Source organism: Xyrauchen texanus, chromosome 4, assembly GCF_025860055.1.
Source record: "Xyrauchen texanus isolate HMW12.3.18 chromosome 4, RBS_HiC_50CHRs, whole genome shotgun sequence".
NCBI lineage: Eukaryota > Metazoa > Chordata > Actinopteri > Cypriniformes > Catostomidae > Xyrauchen > Xyrauchen texanus.
Genome location: NC_068279.1, coordinates 44,175,814 through 44,198,438, shown reverse-complemented (window position 1 = coordinate 44,198,438; position 22,625 = coordinate 44,175,814). Strand labels below are relative to the sequence as shown.

Here is a 22,625-nt window from a genome sequence, read left to right as displayed (position 1 = left end):
TGATCAAATCACAATGGAGACACATTTGTTTGTAGAATACTTGATACACTTAACAATAGCAAATATATGCTTAAAATATGGGACGAACCATGTTTATGTCATGATTATTTTCCATTCTGGTTTCGAAGTTATACTGTATAAGATCTGATAGGAAGAGCTATCATTTAATTTAGAAAAAAAAAAAAACATTGGTGTCATATTCAAACATCTCTTTAAAATGAATAAAACAGGAAAAGGACGAGGCAGGTAGCGATTGTACAAAAGAAAAAACAAACAAATAAACATAAAAATAAGTTACAGCAAAACCTTATTACAATTATAATAGATGTGATATGATGTCTACAAAAACTGTGTTTTTATAAAGCCTACAAGCTGTAATTAAGAGAACAAAATCGTCACAAGTGTAATGTTTTGAATATTAATATCTCAAATCTAGTTAGAAATATAATTGTTTAATTCTAAATAAAAAAATATAAATAAATTAAAAAATTAGCTAATGTTTTTACTCACCACCAAGAAGCTTAGACGCGCACGCGGAGAAGAGGCAGATCAGATACGCGCAACTAGATATTTTCATCAAATCCATTTCAAAACTTCCAGTTTTCTAAACGTAACAATTTCAGGACAACCAAGAAGAAATGCTAAAGCAACTAAAATGAACATCCAACACTAGAAAAAACATCCACTTGTCCAGTAATCAGTTGAAATCTTCGTGCACATCCAGAAAGACACGTCAGTCTGAGACACGGGCTCGAGACTGAACACAGGCATACGTCATCAACTGCTAGTAAAACTAACAAGTCATGTGCTTTTATTTGCAGGCTACAACAAACCAAAAATCATTTTACAAGTATACAGAGAGCTGATTAAGTGTTTTAAACTAATTTTCTGATATACAGATATCAGCTTTATTGTCAATATCTTAAACAGTCATATATGCTTTGGGGGTCAAAAACATGTTAAAATGACATTTTATATTTATTTATCTTCGACTAGTCTTAAATATTAACAATGTGTTTTACTGGAGCTCTTGAACCTCTTTCTGGTCCTCGTTCACAGGTGATGAAATGGTCTTTGAAGCAAGTCTAGAACACATGAAATAAATACAATTAAATTAAGGTTTTCAAAATTGCTTACTTTTTAAATACTGTGCAAAAGTTTTAGGCACTTAAGATGTTTCACAAAAGCATTTGTCTTAAGATGGTTATTTATATCTTCAGCTTTAGTGTATCAATAGGAAATATACATTTTAGACTCCCAAACATTATTTTTTGCTAATAGAAAAGATTATAAAAGAAGAACAGGGCACTCTTTAAGAGATGGCATTGTCCCCACAAAGCCCACCAATATTGATATAGCTTTAATTTGAATGTTTACTGGACTGCAATTCTTTTTTAAACATGTATGCATTATCTATTTTACTCTTTTTATAGATGCAGCAAAGATCCAGTCAAAAAAGTTAATCTTAGTAATAACCGCATATGTCAGATTTGTAACAGGTAGCATAAATATTATTTGTGCAGACTCAATTTAGTGTTACTACATACCATTCTACCACACAGGCTGCTGAAAGTCTTCTTACATGACATTAAGTAAAGGGTTTTGCATGATGCATTTGTCAGCAAAGGAATTGTTCGGATAATAGGACAGCTAATAAATGCAGGTTTGAACTGTCCTTACAGAGCAAAGCAGAAAAGATCAGACATTTCCAATCAATATCTAAGCTAAATCAGTTGATTTTCCAATAACCCTTCATCATTGGGTCTGCAAGTCCAATTTATAGGCTATCCAAGTAATAATGAAATTGTTACAAAATATCATTGTTCTTTCTCTCTCTCAGTCACAAGCAACATTTTACCAGTTTACCTGTAAAGTTTAAATAATAATTGGAGGTGAGGCCCTATATGTTTTCCCTTTTATAAATGGATGTGATTTATAGTAGCAACATCAGCAAAATAGCTCCCCTATACTGCCTGCAGCAGTAAATTACTGGAAAGTACACACATACTGGTATGATAAATTGCACTACTGTATACCATTGCTTTGATTGTAAAATATTTTGGGTTTATTCCACTAGTACCTATAAGTGTGACTTTGAAATAATTTGTATTTGAAATATACCATTATAATGAGTTATGTGAATATTTTATGGTGAAATTAAATAACACATTGTATATGCACATACCGTTCTTCTAGGGGTTCTTTTCTAGGTTTGTGTTGGATCGAAATCCTCTCCTTCTGTTAAGAATATTGGATATAAAGTCTTTATTAATTCTGTTAGATTAAAAATGCACTTTCATAAAATTGTAATTACAGCAAATATGTATAATAGAACACTATAATTTAAAATAGCTGTCTAAAAAACAGAACAGTATGCTTAAGAGATACTTTAGATGACTACCAGTATATAGTATTTCTAAAAACAACTGACTTCAGTTCAACTTGTATTAGCAAACTAGGTTTGTAAGGCACTCAACAGGGACAGGGTAAAGCACTACAACCCTGCAATCATCAGGCTGCTCCCAAGAGAGACATTAAAGTTTAGATGTCCACCCCCTACTTTACTCTCCTCCTCTATAGGGAAGGATACCTTAAGAAACGCTGAGGCTCAGGGGAAAAAGTGCTGAGGAAGGGAGAGCAAGCACTTTAATAAATGGGAGAGAAATAAAACACACAGCCATCCGAAGAACCCTGTCCTGCAGCATCCAAATATGCAATTGCTGTGTTAGCAGAAGGCCTGAGAAGAGATTTAGGCTAATACAAACTAAATGCTGGAAAGAACTGGGTGGATTATGTGGCTTTAACTAAATTGGGCCAAATTCAAGTTAACATTTTATAATGCTTACCTTAATACGCTCATATCTCTGCTTTTTCAGAAGGGCAATAATCTGATCACGTTTCTTAGCCTAAATAAAAGCAAATACAAGTAAGTGCCCAACCAGGTTATCACAAAACAGCATTGACAGAAGTGGAAAGTTTGACAGTTCTAATGACACCTCCAGTACAGTGGGTTCAAAAGTCCAAATCGAAAATCTGAGATTCAAAATCTAACAGAAACCTGGAAAAAATTGGAAAGTTTTAAGATTTTGACCTAAGATAAAGATTAATTTTTATTAAAGATAAAGATTTTTATAACATGTTAAGGTCAATAATCAAATAAGCAAATTTGTGACATTGACCATGTTAACTCATGTACAAAAGGTCAGATATCCATTACTGATGTGCCATGGTGTTCAACTAATTTACAACTGACTAGTCGATTGGTGGGGTCAACTACTAAAATTAACATTTTTAGTGGTGGTGGTTTGAACGGGAGACGCAAATCTCAAAAAACTTCTGGGAGAGCGTTTTGCATTATTATAGTTGGCTGTGCTTAATAGTGAATAATATTCATCACAGTAAAACCTACAAGTTTAGTCCATTTATGAACTGCTGCTGTTTCAGCCATCGAAGTTTGCATCACCATTACAAGATGATCACTGCCACACATTAAGTCCTCTTCTGTGAGTAGTGTTCCTATATTTGTGAGGTGCTTTGGAGAGATTCAAGTCTTTTGCAGATTCTGTTCGACACTGTTACAGTAAAACAGTTGCAGTAAAAACTGCTTGATGTCGCGTTCACGCATCATTATCTAGCAATTCTGTACATTTGAATGCGCAACGAGGATGTTATAGTTATTTAGCCTATATTTTAGATAAATATACACTAGTAACCATGTTGAAGTGCTGCACTTAGTGTCCATATATTCTTCTAAAATGTGTATGATCAGGATTACGTGAATATAATGGAGCCTAATTAAACATTATTAACCTCAGCACCGACCAGTCGACCAGTCGTTCAAACAACTGACCTACTAGCCGATTAGGAAAATTGGTAGTTTTGAAAATCCCTAATTTCCTTACTTCCATTAAAGCACAGATCATATTCTGTTGAGTACAGTTTAACAGTACCGCTAAATGGGGAGCAGCTGTCTGACTATGCCAGCCCAACAGCTGCACTTACTAAACATGCCTCATAATGTTGATTTAGCACCCACAGTTTCTGGCTACAGGACTGGTTGCACTTAATGTCATTTCATTAAATCCATTACATGCTTGTACATGGTAAACGTTTTTCAAGCCAATGGCATTTTATGCCAGGTTAATAAGTAATAATGTAATGTAATGTCTTAGTTGATTATTATTACCAAATGTAAACATCTGTCATGCTGCAAATTGTTAAAAGTCATAAAACTGTATCGAACACATTTCAAATTGGTAACGCACCAACAAAATTGCATTAGAATATGATTCTATTTTCCCTCATTGTAGAAAGCTCTGTAATCTTACAACATTAAAAAATACAGAACAATGAACAATATTTAAGACATTTCATTTCTTTTAATTCAGCCTAAAATGCTTCTTTGATGATGCCAAGACATTTTTAAGGAAATCCTCTTGGTCTTTGATTCAGAAAGAGGTTAATTAGCTCAGAGTAATCTTATAAAATGGATCTATCCTCCAGAGGGCCATCCATCTTAGGGTTTTCAGGTTGATTATTCACAGTAGAAAAGTAAAAACATTATAGTGAGATGTGCACTGGACACTGCCTACTGCCCTGCTGAACTACATACTGTCTTCATTAGAAGCATGCTGATGAATAACTGACCAAATTATGAGGAATTTGTTTTTAGAATGTGGAAGAACATGAAGATGGAAAATTATAATGGAGATGTACTGTACGAAATGATACAGTATCAAAAACTTTTATTACAGACTCAAGGTCCAAATCTTACCCACAACAATACATGAATGAAGTATGTTTTAATGGGCACTTGGATGACATGATTAAACTGAAAATGCTACTACCAAAATTTAAGATTTGTGTCACTGCAAGAACTTATGCAAAGTCTATGCTTCTGTATCAAATCCAGAAACTCATATTTAATTGTTTTTATTATTATATTTTTTTTAAATGTATAATCGCAAGACATTTAAATGTATAAACAAAAACAACAGCAAAACAAAAAAGTTCACCCAATATAAAAATTCTATAATTATTTACTCGTCCCCTCATTTTGTTCCAAATTTTTGTCCCCCATAGAACACAAAATTCAAATATTTTGAGAACAATCTCCACACAGCTTATTCTGTATAATGAAGGTTCATTGTGGCCATGTCTGTCAAGCCCCAAAATGGACAAAAAACACCATAAATTTATAATTTAAGTAGTCGATGTAACTATTGCACTACATTCCAAGTCTGCTGAAGACATTGGATTGCTTAGTGTGAAGAACAGATCAAATTTAAGTCATTATCTATTGATAATGTACCCCTCTAAAGATGCTCATGCTCATTTACCCCACGTTCACATTCAGAAATAAAAAAATTGCACAGTAATGTCAGATTCTTAATGTCACTGCCTGCAATGCCATCGTTCCTAAGGATGTTGCCCAGGTAGGTGAATTCTTTGTTTGTGGGTAGATCAACTCCATCAACTTGGATTGGTGAGAGGTTTGAGATGTTCAGTGTCTTCATCTCTGTCTTATATTGGTTGATCTTTAAGCCTACCTGCTGTGAGACTATGTTGCAATGCCATCGTTCCTAAAGATGTTGCCCAGGTAGGTGAATTCTTTGTTTGTGGGTAGATCAACTCCATCAACTTGGATTAGTGAGAGGTTTGAGATGTTCAGTGTCTTCATCTCTGTCATATTGGTTGATATTTAAGCCTACCTGCAGTGAGACTATGTTGAGTTGAGATGTTTTCTCCTGCATATGTGGGTGAATGTGAGAGAGCAGTGCTAGGTCATCTACAAAGACCAGATCTTCCAGTGTTTAGAAGGGAGTTCAGCTAATGCCTCTGGACTGGTCCTCAGTTGTTGTCTCATCACCCAGGCAATGGCTATTTTGAAAAGCAGTGCTGACATCACACACTCTTGTCATACTCCTGTCTTGACTTCAAAGCTGTGGTCACTGTTTCCTGCTTTGCATGTGAAGTTGTGTAGAGACTCTTGGTGAGGGTGAACAGCGGCTGTGGGATCCCAAAGGCACATACTGTAGTATATGCCAAAGGCTTTATTTATGGATGCGGTCAAAGACCTTTTCGAAGTCCAAAACATTGATTTATAGCTGCCTTTGTGACTCTGTTCACTGCTCGAGGATGATGCATAAAGCAAATATCTGGTCTGTGCATATCCTCTGTTTTTCCAGAATACAGCTTGCGCTTTTCTTGGTTGTTTGTCTGCCTCTGAGACGCGCTGTATGATGATCTTTGCAAGGATTTTTCTTACACTGACAGAAGAGTGATTCCTCGCCAGCTGTTGCAGCTGTTGCCTTGCTTTGGAATCTTTATAATGATGCCTTTCATCCAATCATCAGGTATTTTCTTTCCTTCCCATATGGCTATAAATAGAGGTTTTAATGCTTATGATGCAACCTCTGTGTCACTTTTGTTCATGTCTTTTATTTGGAAAACTAAGTTCCTTGTTCCTGCCATGTTTTCATGTGTTTTGTTTGGTTCCTTGTCATGTTACTGTCATTTGACCCTCTTGTTCCACTATGTTATTAATCCTGTCTCTTCATTGGTCTATGTTTAATAGTCTTATCAGTTCAGTTTTTTCATTGGTTCATGTTTCATTGCCTTGTTTTCATGTTCATTAGTTTAGTCTTGTCATTGCTTGTCTCTGTCTTGTAGTTACCCATGTTTATGTATTTAAGCCCTCATGTTTACTATTGTCATTTGTCAAATATTTTGTTATTGTAATGTTGTGTCAAGTCAAGTCAAATAATTTATGTTTGTTTTGGATTCACGTTTTTGGATGTCACTCATGTAAATAAACAGCACTTGGGTTCTCACACTTCATCATCGTCGTCTGCTCCTGTGTCTTCGGCCTACCAACAAGTTACAGAACACTTTACCCTGCAAAATGAACGCAGCAGATCAGCTACTATGTTGAAGACTATGTGGAGGACTTCTGCGCTCTGGCCTACAAGGTTGGTTTTAAAAAGATCGCCCTCAAATACTTTTTCCGTGCAGGTTTGAATGAGCCGGTCTTCTCCTTGATGCCTGGCGGTCAGATTACCTTCAGTCTGGCTCAATACATCGACTTTGCCCTGCGGATGAGTGGTTAATGAGGAACTATACACTCCTACAGTGGCTGCCAAGCCACTCCCGTGGCTTGGCAGAGTCTCCCGTCATGGCTGCCAATCCAACCACGTTCCACGGGCCAGTGCCCACGCCTGCCACTGTCAATGAGCCAGAGTTGCAAGTCTCGTCCGTCCCAGAGCCAGTGTTCCAAGCCTCCTCCGTCCCAGAGCAAGCATCAGCAGCCACATCATGCCATGTTGCCACGCCTGCCTCGTCATACCATGCTGCCATGTCTGCCACGTCATGTCATGTTGCCACGTCATGCTGCCTTGTCTGCCACATCATGCCATGTTGCCACATCTGCGATTCCTACTTCATGCCAAGTTGTCACATCATGACATGTTACCATGCCTGCCATGACTAATCAAGAGGCCCTGCCTTGTCCTGTTGCCACGTCAACTACATCTTGCCATGTAGCAACGTTTGCCTCGTCATGCCATGCTGTCCCACCTGCCAAGTCAAAACAAGCCACAATGCCTGCCATGCCTAGTCAAGCAGCCCCGCCTTGCCATGTTCCCACGTCTACCTTTGAGGCTAACACTGCTGATCGGAAGCGTAAAAAGAGAAGAAGGGCTCCTACTCCCTTCACGGCCCATGCTCATGACCACAAAGGCCATTCCCCAGTCTCTGTCAGTGCTCACGACCACAGAGTTCGTTCCCCAGTCTCTGTCAGTGCTCACGACCACAGAGTTTGCTCCCCAGTCTCTGTCAGTGCTCACGACCACAGAGTTCGTTCCCCAGTCTCTGTAAGTGCTCACGACCACAGAGGTCGTTTCCCAGTCTCATCCCATGTTCACGACCACGGAGCTCGTTCCCTATCTTTGCCAATGCTCACGAACACAGAGGTCATTCCCCTGTCACGGCCCATGCTCACGACCATGAAGGACATTTCCCAGTCTCTGCCCATGATCACGAACATGGAGACTGTTACCCTTCCACTGCCTGTGCTCACAGCCACCAAGACTATTGTGGCCAATCCCTGAGACTTCCACAGCTCCACCCCTGAGCCTCCGCCTCCTGACTCTGTCCTGTGGCCACCTCCCAGGCCTCCTGACCCTGTCCTGTGGCTGCCCCCGAGGCCTCCTGGCCCTGACCCTATCCTGTGGCTGCCCCCCAGGCCTCCTGACCCTGTCCTGTGGCTGCCTCCCTGACCTCCTGCCCATGTTGTGTGGCCACCCCCCAGGCCTCCTGACCCTGTCCTGTGGCTGCCCCCCAGGCCTCCTGGCCCTGACCCTGTCCTGTGGCTGCCCCCCCAGGCCTCCTGACCCTGTCCTGTGGCTGCCTCCCAGACCTCCTGACCCTGTCTTGTGGCTGCCTCCCAAGCCTCCTGACCATGTCCTGTGGCCATCTCCCAGGTCACTTGATTCTGCTCACTTCCTGAAGCTGACACCCAAACCGTCAAACCCACTCTCTTCTTGGAAGCCATTTCGCTGGCCACTGGCTCTGCCTTGGTCTCATGCTCCACGCCCTGTCTCGCCAGGCCACGTCCTGTCTCGCCAGGCCACACCTCACACCCTGTCTCGCCAGGCCACGCCCCACAACCTGTCTCGCCAGGCCTCAAGGACCCCGCCACCCCCCATTGATTGTGTGTTTATGTTTGGACATCGGGAGCCACCCCTTGTGGGGGGCATGTCATGTTTTCATGTATTTTTGTTCATGTCTTTTATTTTGAAATCTAAGTTCCTTGTTCCTGCCATGTTTTCATATGTTTTGTTCTTATTGGTTCCTTGTTATTTTACTGTCATGTGACCCTCTTGTTCCAATATGTTTATTAGTCCTGTCTATTCATTGGTCTATGTTTAATAGTCTTGTTATCAGTTCTGTTTTTTTCATTGGTTCTTGTTTCATTGCCTTGTTTTCAGGTTCATTAGTTTAGTCTTGTCATTGGTTGTCTCTGTCTTGTTCATGTTCATTTAAACCCACATTTTTGCTATTGCTATTTATCAAGTATTGTGTTATTGTAACGTCAAGTCTAGTCTAGTCAAGTCGTTTATGTTTGTTTTGGATTCACGTTTTTGGATATCACACATGTAAATAAACTGCACTTGGGTTCTCACACTTCATCGTCTTAGTCTGCTCCTGTGTCTTCAGCCTGCCTACATGTTATACTCTGGATCTGTCTTGAATAGTTCTGTATTGAGGTTGTCTTGTCATGGGGCATTTCCGTTCTTGAGCGATCTAATGGCTGATATGATTTCCTCTCTCTTTGGTGTAGCGACATTGACATAAAGGATGGTCTCTGCTTTGTAGATGCCAATTTTTGGGGTGGTCTGTTTAGTATTTTGCTTCTTGTTCCTTCTCTGTTATGAGAAGTCTCACTTGTTTGTCCATGATTGGAACATCTGTGTTTCCATTGTACTTGCCGCATTATGTCTTGGTTATCTTGTACACCTTTCCTTGGTCTCCCCTGCTGGCAGCATCTTCTGGCAAGTTGGCAAGATTGTTTATGCATGCTCTCTTGTTCCCTCTTGTTCGGTCTGCTTTCCTGTCTTGTACCTCTCCTTGTCTTTCTGATTTGTCTTCCATGAGTTTCTTATTAATGTTTGTTTGTTTTCAATCACTTGCCAGGTGTCTGTTGTGATCCACTCTTTTCTTTCTATTGTTTCATTCCTAAGCATGTTTTACTAGTTTCAGAGTATATTTTCCTGATCTGTTCCCACTTGGTGTTGGCAATATTTTGGTCTGACTGTGTGTGATTATCTATATCTGCAAGAGCTTGGAACTTGTTCTTCAATTGTAGAACAAAGGTATTCTTAACCCGGGGTTTGCATAGTTTGCTTACATTAAACCACTGGTATCCTGGTCTTTTGCAGTCTGTTCTTTGCAGTTTTGATTTCAGCATTGCTGTGACAAAGTGGTGGTCACTGCCAACATCGGCTCCCCTGTTCACTTTGACACCAAGGAGTGATCTTCTCCAGGTGTCAATGATAATCAGGTGGTCAATCCGGTTTATGCCTCTTCCAATGGTGGAGCACCAGGTCAGCTTGTGAATGCCATGGTGTGGAAAGAGACTTCCTCCGATGACAAGGTTTTAGGTGGTACAGAGTTTTAACATGCTCTCTCCATTGTCATTCATGGTGTTGTATCCTTCTTTCCACATGACTCTTTTGTAAAGTGTGTTATTGTTTCCAACTTTTGCATTCCAGTCAATTCCATTACAATCTTTGTCATGTGTAGGTGTGCTTTCTAGTTCAGCTTGCATATGGTCACAAGATATGTCCTTGGTTTCAAGGCCACTGTCTTTCATAGGGACATAACACCGGATGATTGTGTGTCTTCCTATCATTCTAATTCTTATGTGTCTGCTGTTGATAGGCTTCCATTCCACTATTCTCTGTTCCTTTCTACAGGATGATGGCTACTCCATCCTGGTGTCATTTCTTCCTGAGTATAGCACATTCCTGTAAAGGTCTACTGTCTGCCTGATCCTGTCCATCTACTCTCACTGACTCCAAGGATGTGTATATTATAGCGTCTCATTTCTGATGTTACTTGAGCTTTCTTGATTCATAAATTGTTCTTACGTTACAGAACCCTATATCCTGTCCTTGCATTTGGTACTCAGAAATTCTTCCTGTCTGTAGCATCCTATTGGTTTTCACTACTTAGAGTATCTTCTAAAGCCTATGGAAGCACTTTTCACAAAGCAGTGTTGGTTTCTTTTGTTGCTGTTTCCGTAACAAGGTGTGTTTTTACGGGTCTGGTTTGTTAGCCCTGTGTCCAACCCCAACCTGGATGGCCAGGGACTGCACTCAGTCTCGTCTCTACCCTTTGATCTGTCCAGCTTGGGTGACCATACCAGGAGACTAGCATAGAACTCAGGGTCACTGAGACATTCAAACCCCCCCAACAGTGACAAGGTGGTGATCCATTGGGAGGCATGTCCATTAGGAAGGTGTGTCACAAGCACTTAACCAGACAACAATCATGAAGGCATTTCCTATTTAAAAAGAAAAAAATATTACTTCTACTACTAGTAATAATAATTTCTTTATTTGTGTCTTTCTGCAGTTCTTGGTTTTCTAATACTCTAGGGTGGCAGTGCGATGCTGCAGACATATTTACTTTTAAATTGCTTTTTTATTTCTTATTTGTAATACACTCAGGATCAGACTGATCTCACTTTGAATTTGGAAACATTAGGTTGACTTTTCTTAAGCTAAACTCAGTCTGTGCTTACTGAAATTCGAAGCACTGTCCTCAGTGGCCAAAGCGGGATTTTTTTTATTAAACGTAGGTGCACATGTAAGCTCCAGTTTCCAGGTGAAATGTCCACAGAGGGGTGCCAAAAGTAAGTTGTTTATAGCTGTAACTAATATAATACATTGAAGAGGAATGCATATTTGATTAACTCTATCCCCTTACCCAATTCCCAACCCTAAATCTAACTGTCAATGGAGTGAAAATGTAATCTTAAGAGGGAAAATGGAACTTTCAAATCAAGCTCTGAAGTGATTAGGTGAACAAGATTACATCCTGGTTTCAATGAGTGATGAGAACCAAACTCCCCCACCCTGCTGATGCAATGCATCATACAATAGCTATGTGTGAGGAACAGACTGAAATTCAAGTTGCTATCCAACTTTTTGCTATAGCATCAGAAGACTTGGAATATAGCACACAGGTTGTATGGTATTATGGACAAATTTGGTCTTTTTGGTGCTTTTATGTACTTTCTTGGAGCATGACAGCTACTGCTCACTTGGAACTGTCGTAATGATATTCAATGAAAAGGGCTACATAAAGATTCTTTAAAAATTTATACTTTTTGTTCCATGGAAAAATAACAGCATACTGATTTGGAATGACATGAGCATGAGTAAATAATAACACAATATAAATATTTCTTTAATGTGCTCAACCATAACATTTTGTGATGAGCGCTGATTATTCTCAAGACAGACTGATGTCAGAATGATGAGCCGTTTCTTGCCCCTGCAATGCCCTGCAAAAGTGATAAAACAATGCTTCTTTATTCTTATCCAAAATGAATTGATCTGCAAGACCTGTGATTTCTTGCTAATCTGATTAGTGGATGTGGCTAGTGCACTGTTGGGAGATAAAAGTAGCTATATGAACAGGTTCATCACTGTACAAATGTGGGGCTTATTAGAGGCCAAGCATGCTCTTAAGGATGTCATCCTGCTTGATAATAATTCAACTGGCTACACTGAGAAAATGTACACAAGCCAGAATGCATTGGAAGCCTTTAAATTAAATCTGCAGAATAATCAGATAGCTCTGTTTGAAAGCATTGAGGTGTTTACAGAAAGTGGACAATCAGCATAATTTCATCGGCTGGTAAAATAAAGCATAACACGTCTAGTGTGTTTTACACATTGTAGAGGAACAGTGCAATGTCAAGTCTCTAAATTTGAGCAATTGTAAAAGTGATGCTCATCTTAGAAGAAACTTTTTTTTTACGCTGTATAGCTAAGATTTACATGTAAAATGGCAGTACAGAGTACCATTTTATGCTGTGATCTTAAATTACCAATGATGCTTCTTAGAGACTCCTTTTGCTAATGCAGCAGGGTGAGCTAAAACTGGCAAATCCCGCCTGCCAGACCCACATTAAGAAACCACCTGATCTCAGGTCATCTTTTATACGAGATCTATAACTGCCCGCCATGACTCATTAGCTTTACGCTGCAATGCACTTTATAGAAATGACGATTAGAGGAAGGCACAAACTGAGACAGAAATGCAACTGGAGCCATTACAAACACCTGAATTTTTGAACGTATAGACTACTGATGATTGAAATCTGCCAGATACCTCAACTAATCAAGGCTTCCTTACTGCTTTTACTCCTGCTGAGTTTAGAAGTACTTTGTACCTCATTGATTGAACCGTTTGACTTGATGCTCTAACAGATATGCATGTCGTGTTATTAAGCTTGTGGGCCTGCATGTCAAACCCTTTGGTAGGGAGAACAGCAACTCAACATGTTGCAACTACTTTGAAAGATATTATTAGGTAGAGAAATTCACCATTGCAAAAATGTGAAACAGATATGAGGAAATAAATCTTCATTTGACTCTTTCACGTGCCAAGAAGAAAACACTTGCTGAAATTTTATTTTAAAATTCCTCATCTTAGTTTTCGTTAACAAATGAGTGAATCTCACGAAACTCACACTTGCTGAGACCTGTGTGAGGTGGGAAGAGGTGCCAAAAATGATAGAACGAGCAGGGGCCGCTAGTGGAGGCAGCCTCACACTAGGGCCCGCTCAGGGGATAGAAAAATAGGAGGTGTAGGATAGAGATGGAGAAAGAAAATAGGCTGAATCACTGAAGACAGCTGTGGTTGCAGCTGCATGAAAATTAGCTCTGAGAGGTATCGTTACGGTCAAACACAAGGGCGACCCTGCCGGACGGAGACATGAATCCTAGCCGCCCAGACCGACCTCAAGTCTCCCTCCGGGCCTGTGCGGAGAAACGGCGAACCCAGAGGGAAGGGGTATGGCAGCCACTCGAGCAAGCAGAGCCCATCCTATGATCGAACAGGGCCCCTCACTGCATTTGAACAGGGAAGTCATCCCGAGCTTTGAACGGGGAGAGCCCATGATACAAATAAACGTGGAAGCTCACTCAGCATTTGGACGGGAGAACCCTTGCTGTGGTTTGAACGGGAGAGCCCTTGATGGGAATGCGCTGGAGGAGTTTGCCATGCCAAGATCACCCCGAGTGGTGGCGTGAATCCTAGCTGCTCAAAAGAAAGACCTAAGGACAATGGGGGTCCTCACTGCACTTCGAACAGGGAAGCCAGAGATACAAATAAACGTGAGTTAGTTCGCACTGCATTTGAGCGGGAGAACCCCCACTGCGATTCAAATGGGAGAGCCATTGAGTGCTTAAGGCGGGCCCTTCCTGCGCTGTGGGATGGGGGGCTTCCGGACTGGCCAGGGTTAACCCCTGCTGCATCTGAACGGTGGGGCCAGCCTATTGGAAAGACAAGGATGAATCAAGCGTCCCCCTGACCCCGAATGTGAATGTTTGTGATTAGTTAATTAGGGCTTGATGTGCTTTCCTGATATGAAGACGGTTGGTGCGGATGTAGCTGAGATATGCGTTGGATGACCAGCAGTCCAGTAATTGTATTTCGTGCTCGGGCAGGCCTTTGTGGGCTGCAGTGGTTGTGGCGCCGACGCGAAAGGAATGGCTTGAGTATGGTTTATCTGAAATGCCGGAACTGAGCAGGATGGATTTGAGGTGTTTTTGAAACCAGAATCGTGACACTGCTTGATTTTTGTGATTGACAAAGAGGAGCTCCTGAGAGTTTTAGGTTTGGGATCCAAATTGGGATGTAGATAGTGTGCTAGTGAGTGGAAGGGCTGGATGGGAGTAGGAAGGTTGAAAATGAAAATTGGATGCCCTCTTTGTTTTTGTAATTTAGGTGGAAAGCTGTCTGATATGTTTGTAGGTTTCGGGGGTGGTGTTGTGGAGTACTGAGAGGGTGATTTCTACAAATAGGCTTAATTTCCTATAGGCAAAATATGATTTGTCTCTTTTGATTTTTGAGGTAAAGTAGGACCAGGACATTTGAGTTTTTGTGAGAATCACACAAATTATTAAATGTCTTACTTCATGTCTAACTGCATTTTTACTGAAGGTAAGGCATTTTGAATGGAGATGGGCTACTGCCATACACAGCAGAAAGTCCACAAAATAATCTTTCATGTTTGTTAGTGTACTCAGACAATGTCAATTTAAGTGAAAGGAATCAGATATACTGTATAATAGCAAATACATTTTTGTAGTTGTACATCAGCTATTAAATCAAGCAACTTGAAAAATGTGTTCACATGGAGTTCATTAGCAAATAGGCTACCATTGAGAGATTAGATTTACCATCTCCATGTATTTCTGCCTTTCCTCTTGCTTTTGCTTCAAGTAAACATCCTGCTGGATATCTTCTCTCTCTGTCAAACAAACAGACCAAAGCACACTAAATTTGTAGAACCTACAATACAATAAACTCAAAATATACCACTTACTTTATAGCCTACTTACTTGTCTGTGATGTGAGCTTTGAGGCAGCATTTGTGGCTAAAAAGAAAAATGACAAGTTTAATCTTAATTTTACTCTCTTTAAATTAGTTTCATTTGTCAAAGCAGATTTTGAACCCCCCTTTAAAAACTAAAATGCATCCCTTTTACCAAGGGATTTCAAACTGGGGTCTGGTGAAAGCACTGGACCCCAGAGAAAAAACTATATTTTCCAAATTTTACATTATTGCCATTTCAGTTTAATCAAGACTTTTTTCAACACATTTTACTTGACTCAATTATTGGGTAGAAAAAAGATATGCAGTCAACATACTACAAAGACGGCTAAATATTTTGCAGGTTAAGGATGCACCAATATGGAAATGTTTGGCTGATACATTGACGATTTTGACAAAAAACTATAAACAAATGCAAATATTTTGCCTTCAGATCACTGTTTTGCTTAGGAATTAAGCTTTAAAAATTTACAAAGAAGTGCAAAAGCTATTTTATTCATCTAACAATAAATAATTTCCACTGAAAATGGATTGGATATATTGAACGCATGACAGGCCAACATTTTAAGAAAGACAAAATTATAGATAAATGCAAAGAATATATATATATATATATATATTTTATTTTTTATTAGCTGTTCTAGAATTTTATAGGACTATAAAATCAAGAAATATACAACAAGCATTTTATGTTTTATATTCCACCATATATATATATGCTTGAGGTAAATAAATATGCAATAAGCATGTTTAAGGTATAAATAAATAAAGTATTTGTCTGGAAATAAAAACAAAACCAGACAAAAGTTTGATGCTTTAATAAACATTTTTGTCAAGGTTTTTACTAAGGTAAATAAATATTAAATGCTTAAAAGCACAAAAAATTTACACATCCAACATCCAAATCAAGCAAATGCACGTGAGATGCCATTGTTGATGTTTTTTCTGGCAAACTTCTCACTGTTCTTCCCGCTGATTCACAATACCTTTTCTCTCGACCGCACCCTTCCGTTTCATAGAATAGTACAATGGCAAACACGCTAAGTATAAACATGGAGGTGCACGAAAGCTCGCGGTACGGTGGCAGGTGAAAGAACAAATATATTGAAAGAAGTGGTTGCGCATCATACACTCAACACTCATAATTTTTCCAAACTCTGGCTTTTCACATGTGTTGCAAAGTACTGGTGGTTGAAGGGCAGGATCTTGGCTGCGGGTTAGATGTTCAGGCAGAATGAAAGATACAAAAAATTGCTTTGCTTTAGGTAAATCCATCTGCAAGAGCTCTTTGTATCTTGGGATACTATTTACAACCAGCTCCTAAGTTGTCCAGACCACAAAATCACAGTACTGGACATTGAAGACAAACATGTGGAGTTGAACCTGGTGGTAGTACTGGTGTGTCTTCTTTAGTTGGAATGTTTGGTCAAGGCAGATATCCTCAGTGACTGTGACACCCTGTATGCCTTCCCTGTATTTATATGGGCATTTGATTTCCAGGACTCCTTCCTCACAGAAGGAACACACGACTTTCCCATCTGGAGATGCACCAGGTGTGGTTCATCAGGTCGTATCTCAAAACTATTCAGACTAACCTTTACATTTTGATGGGTTTTGTTGACCTCTTTGGTATAGCACTCCCTAGCAATTTCCTTGTTGTCTCTTGCCCATACAACTGCTGCAACCTGTATGTTGGTGTCGTGGAAGCGCATGATTTTGTCCAGGGTGGTTTTGTGTAGATGATCGCCTTTACATACACTTTAAAATGTTGTGCTGCCTGCCAGTCTTGGTACTTTGCCTGCAGTTTTGTGGTGGCCTCAAGTCTCTCACACTGGTCAGGGTGGATGTTTCTTTTCATGTTGAGATGGGCTTCCCCACATTTCTCTCTGATGTCCACGTGTGTCTGCTGTCTGAGCGTGGGGTCATACAAGGCAGTGAGTGGCTCTGGCAACTCTGGAGGATTCTCTAGCTCAGACTCTGTTTTCTTTGCTGGTAAGAACAGCAGCATCAGGGGCAATCAAATACAGTTCTTGGATTTCTCCATCTGTGAGTTCTAGAGGTTGACAAAAGACAACAAACAATATTTAACACTCATTCGCTTAGATGATTGGCATCTAATGAATATACAGCAAAATGAACATGCAATGTGTTTTAATTGGGTGTAGAGCATTCAGTTTATAGTAGTCAGCAGTGGTGGAGGACGTGTTCAGATCCTTTACTTCAGTAAAAGTAATAATAGCACACTGAAAATACTCCCTACAAGTAAAAGTCCTGCATTCAAAACCTTACTTTTAAGTATGTAAGTATGATCAGTAAAATATATGACTGGACACTTGACTTGAGAGTGAACCTACACCTAGCAGCATAACTCTGACCTGGTCTGGAAGTAATTACATCTTAATTCTTAACTCTATCTTAAATAACTTCCTTTCTCTTGACAAAGCAACAAAGCCTGATCTACTCTGGTACATGCCTCTAGCAATGCTACTGAACCTCCTGACTTTGGCTGGAACTGCTGCTGTCTTTTAGGCCTCTGGAAGTTGATCTGCCTAACTCTCGCTGATTTGACCTCTCTCTTCATCTGTTTCCAGAGGCATTCTCCTGATGTGCTTGCTGGATGCTCGGCCCTCCCATCCTAACATACTGCTCCACCTTAAATAGTATTGCAGTTAAATGGCTGCAACAAGACCCTGGACTGTGATGTCAGATGGAAAATTAAACTGAGTGATAACTTGTTGCTCATCTCATAGCATAGCTAACACAACAACATAGCTAACATAACAACTGTTAACAACATAAGTGTCATATTAATTGTGGTTTCAAATATGAGCTTTCAAATATGATATTAGCTACTTACCCAGACATGCAAGTGCAGAATGGCATCAAGATGTAGTTGTTTGTTCTGTTAACAATGACCCAAGCCTGGTACATGGTCATCTTCTGGCCTTGGGGCTTGTTAGGCAGAACTTTGGATCATATGACAAAAAACTCATCTGTTAAATCTTTGTTTTTTAAGTCTTGTACATAACCATTCAGCACATTATAGGCATCTAAATATTTATACGCCCTCAGTTTGTCTTTACTATACACGCTCGGTTTCTCTATCAGGTAGGTGTAGATGTCAGGCCACTCAGAGTTAATCAGACACTGGAGGTAATCCTATCAGCTCCATCCATTGAGTGAGCGTGTACGGGTCGGCCAATCTGTTTCCATCTGTTAAAGTTAACTTTTTCAAATAACAATCGTGGTGCCGGACAGTGAGTGACCTTACATATTCAGATAAAATCTGATTTTCTCCAGTCATTGTTAAAAAACAAGTTAGCTAGCTAGCGTTAGTGAAGGGGTCAGGAGAATCGTTCTGCCTCCACCTAAGCTCCACCCACAAAGAAAACGTCACAAAGTTTACTAACCGAGAAGGGGTCTATAAACAAGGCTTTAAATGCCACTAATATGCCATTATGTTCATGCGCTCAACAGACATGTTTGTGATTTTTAATTTTTTTAAATAAACATTGTTATTTTTTTATATTAATAATGCATATGAAACAATTCACAGATACCCATGGTTTTGGGAAGTCCGAAACTGTTCTTTTCAAATATTGCGTCATTAGCATTTGTCTTTCTTCTTATTCTTTTTTTTACAACAGCATTTCGATCAGAGATGGCAAGTTGTCAGCGAAGAACATTCTGTTTATGCATTGTTGTTTTAATAGTTTAATTTTCCAACAATTGTTTTCAATTAAGTTTCCATCTCTCTGTTTAACTTTGATAAGCAAAAATGTATTTGGTATTTAATGTTAACATGTGAAGCTGCCATCTGTGTTTTGAGAGTTAATTTATGATGCAAAAAATCTTGAAGGAATTTCCCAAAATTTTTAACCAATCCTAAAGGAATAAGATAAGTATCCAGAATACATTTAGATCCTATTGGATAAACTGAATTTGTATTATTTCATTTACAGTCTATTACCATTCTTTTAGGATTTATTTATTTAAAAAAATAATTATGCCTGCAATAAAGAGCCATGCCACTTTATTATCTTAATTTTATTACGATAGAAGAATAAACAGTTTTGTGACACCTGGGTGGTGGGGGAATAAAAAGGAATAGGCGTACATGCAGTGAAAATCAGACCAATGCCATGCAGACCTTTAATACTTCTCTTAATAACACACTGGCAACTGACTATCAACTGTAAAATGCATTGCACCATGGGTAAATTCAGTGACCACTCATTAATAACAGTAAATTACTTTTAATCTAATTAATAGAGTAACAAACTGTAACTAAATAGAGCAAACTACTGCAGATGTAGGCTAAATCGGCGCAAAACCCACGTCTTTTCGTGATTGGTTTACCTCTTTCTGTGTTCTCTATTTTTATTCATAAATCCCTGTAATTATTATTTGCATTAACACGCACATAGGCAGACTCTGTTTGATCCCAGAGCATTTCTAGAGGATAATTGCGCTATCAGCGACTCCGCCATCAGCGTTTATTATGGAGTACACACAGAGACAACTGCAGGCAAGTTTAACGGTGAAACTTGCCTCTATAATAATCCAAATTCAAACATTTCGTATTGGTAGTAAGATAAACTGTATATTTGTAATGATAATGAACTATATCTTGGCTTTGTCTCTCACGCGCCGGCGCGTCCTGCTGGATATTTTCGTCATTACAGCGGAAGCAATTTAAAATACTCCGTCATTTTGGGGCATACACACCATTAGAGACTATAAAGGGTCTACTTTTATTTGTGTACATTCACAATAACAACAAAACCTTGTGCTTTTGTAAAATAAAGAAAATAAAAAGGGTGAGATTTCAGCAGTCTCTGTGTTCACGAGCATAATTCTGAAACACGTCACAAAAATGAACTGAAATTCCGCGGTACTTCATGTTAAACGCTAACATTAACTAAGACCCATGCGTTCACTATTGCGCTGCGCTCCCGCAAAGGTATGCGTCTTAAGTGAACGGCCACACATTTAAAGGAGATTTTGGAAAGTATTGTGTGTGATGACTTCCTGACTTTATCACTGATCATATATTATTTTCTTTCAGTGTTCACTTGATTCTGGTGGCCCTGCTCTGACTGACCACGATTTCTTCAATCTGTGTACACTTATCCTTGTTACCTTTTTAATCACTGTGTAGTCTTTTAGGGATAGTTCACCCAAAAATTAAGATTTTCTTTAACTCTTTTGCTCTTTTAAGCACAAACACCATCCTTTCAATTCCTGGACAGAATTTAAATAATATATATATATATATATATATATATATATATATATATATATATATATATATATATAAGCAAAAAAAGTTTTAGGCACTTGTGAAAAATTTTGCATAGTGAAGATGTCTTCAAAAATAATGCTTTTAGTTTTCATTTAGCAATTAACATTTAACAAAGTCCAGTTAACATAAAAAAAGCTAAATCAATATTCGGTGTGACCACCTTTGTCTTTAAAACAGCACCAGTTCTCCTAGGTACACCTGGACACATAATTTAAATTAATTTAAATAAAATCAAAATAGCCGTTTTACCCCGTTGTACCTAGTAGCCCACATAATTACTTATAAATACACCATCAGTTTTTCATATCGGCATTTTCATGCTACTATTGGTAAATTGTCAGCCGTGTGTTTTAATTTGGTCAATAATTGGTCGGTGCATCCCTACAGATAATATTTTAATAATTTATTTTGGCTTTAGTACAGTAACAATGTAAAAGCGAATTACATTGTCTTTCTAATACATACTTAAAACTGGTCCTTAATTTTCTCTGGTCTTTGTAAACAAAAACATATCGACTTTTAGCAAGCTGTCCTTCGCAATGTGATTGTCATAGTTGTCAGTTTGAAAACACCTTACATGACAACTAGACAGACCATACAGATTTATTGCCTCTAAAAAAAGTCTAGGCCTACTATTATTTTTTTATTTTCACAACTTCAGTTTGGCAATGTGTTTAAAACAATATGTACTGATAAAATGTATTTTCAGACTTACAATGCGAGCCCTTCGCTACTTTTAACCGTTGCCTAATATCAGCAGATACGAGACGAGACTCTATTGGCGGCTGTAAGGAGAGCGAGTTCCAGAACACCTTTGCATACGCCACATCTTCTTGTGATGCTCCATCAAATACCGTATAAAGTTTGTCGATTTCCGCAAGACTGTCTAAAACCTTCTCGTCTAGTTCCTCAGCCATAACAACAGCTGGCGAGCTATTCTAGCAGGTAACCAGTCACGTGAGAATGTGTTGCCAAGGTGACAAAACACTCTCTAGTAAACTGAATTGTGTGTAAGGAGGAAAGAACTGTTAAGCAAAAAAGGGGCACTGTTCGGTATTACAACGTTTATATATATATATATATATATATATATATATATATATATATATATATATATATATATATATATATATATATATATACACTATAAAATACTGCCAAATCCAAAGTAAGTATACTCTATTTGGTAACAAACACTTCAACAGGTTTGCCCTTAATAAAAATAACTGTTTAACAGTAACCATAGTTTAACTTTAGTAGTAAAAACAGTAACTACAAATTACTATATATTGTAAACTGTCATGTTTACAATATGCGCAAACACCATTCCTCAGAATTTTCTTCTTTCAATACAGCGATTCATATCTCGTCTAGAAGCCCTCTACTGCTTCGCCATCAACTACACAAGTCAGCGGGTGGAATCTTCAAGGCAACGAGAAAACTCTCCTCTCCCCTGCAGTGCTCCGGCGAACATCACTCCGCCTCGCCGATTGATGCTTCACTGGTGAACGAGCTGCTTCAGCATCCTGATTCCCCACAGCACTTCGGCAGGAGTTGTGTATCCTTTTAAAGCAATTATATATATATATATATATATATATATGGGGGTGTACTAAATTGGAGGTGTGTATTTTAAGGGAAAATCAAAAGAAATCAGCCAAGACCTCAGAAAAAAGATTGTGGAACTCCACAAGTCTGGTTCATCCTTGGAAGCAATTTCCAAATGATTGAATGTACCACGTTCATCTGTACAAACAATAGTATGCAAGTATAAACACCATGGGACCGTGCAGCCATCATACCGCTCAGGAAGGAGACACATTCTGTCTCCTAGAGATGAACGTAGTTTGGTGCAAAAAGTGCAAATCAATCCCAGAACAACAGCAAAGGACCTTGTGTAGATGCTGGAGTAACCAGGTAGACAAGTATCTATATCCACAGTAAAATGAGTCCTATATCGACATAATCTGAAAGGCTGCTCAGCAATGAAGAAGCCAATGCTCCAAAACCACCATAAAAAAAGCCAGAATGCAGTTTGCAAGTGCACATGGGGGACAAAGAGAAATACTTTTTGGAGAAATTTTCTCTGGTCTGATGGAACAAAAAATTAAGTGTTTGGCCATAATGACCATCGTTATGTTTGGAGGAAAAAGGGTGAGGCTTGCAAGTCGAAGAACACCATCTCAA

At 39.0% G+C, this 22,625-nt stretch overlaps 1 protein-coding gene across 1 annotated transcript; it reads right to left on the bottom strand.

Annotated features, from left to right (window-relative positions):
• Positions 1-814: 814 nt before the first annotated feature.
• On the bottom strand, positions 815-21,372 carry hoatz (HOATZ cilia and flagella associated protein). The gene is made up of 6 exons (XM_052126025.1): positions 21,154-21,372; positions 15,141-15,176; positions 14,979-15,049; positions 2,847-2,906; positions 2,186-2,238; positions 815-1,085 (listed from the first exon to the last, which is right to left on the bottom strand). Exons 1-6 carry the CDS (start codon positions 21,353-21,355, stop codon positions 1,019-1,021), a joined length of 489 nt encoding a protein of 162 aa, XP_051981985.1. The 5' UTR covers positions 21,356-21,372; the 3' UTR covers positions 815-1,018.
• Positions 21,373-22,625: the final 1,253 nt, after the last annotated feature.

What these genes read in the sequence shown, in the direction of transcription:
- hoatz (XM_052126025.1), bottom strand. Translation starts at nt 21,355, where the DNA reads ATGGCTGAGGAACTAGACGAGAAGGTTTTAGACAGTCTTGCGGAAATC. An exon ending in AAAGCTCACATCACAGACAA is followed by an intron (nt 15,050 to 15,140) that starts GTAAGTAGGCTA and finishes TTTGTTTGACAG; the next exon opens with AGAGAGAAGATATCCAGCAG. An exon ending in AAAGAACCCCTAGAAGAACG is followed by an intron (nt 1,086 to 2,185) that starts GTATGTGCATAT and finishes CATGTGTTCTAG; the next exon opens with ACTTGCTTCAAAGACCATTT.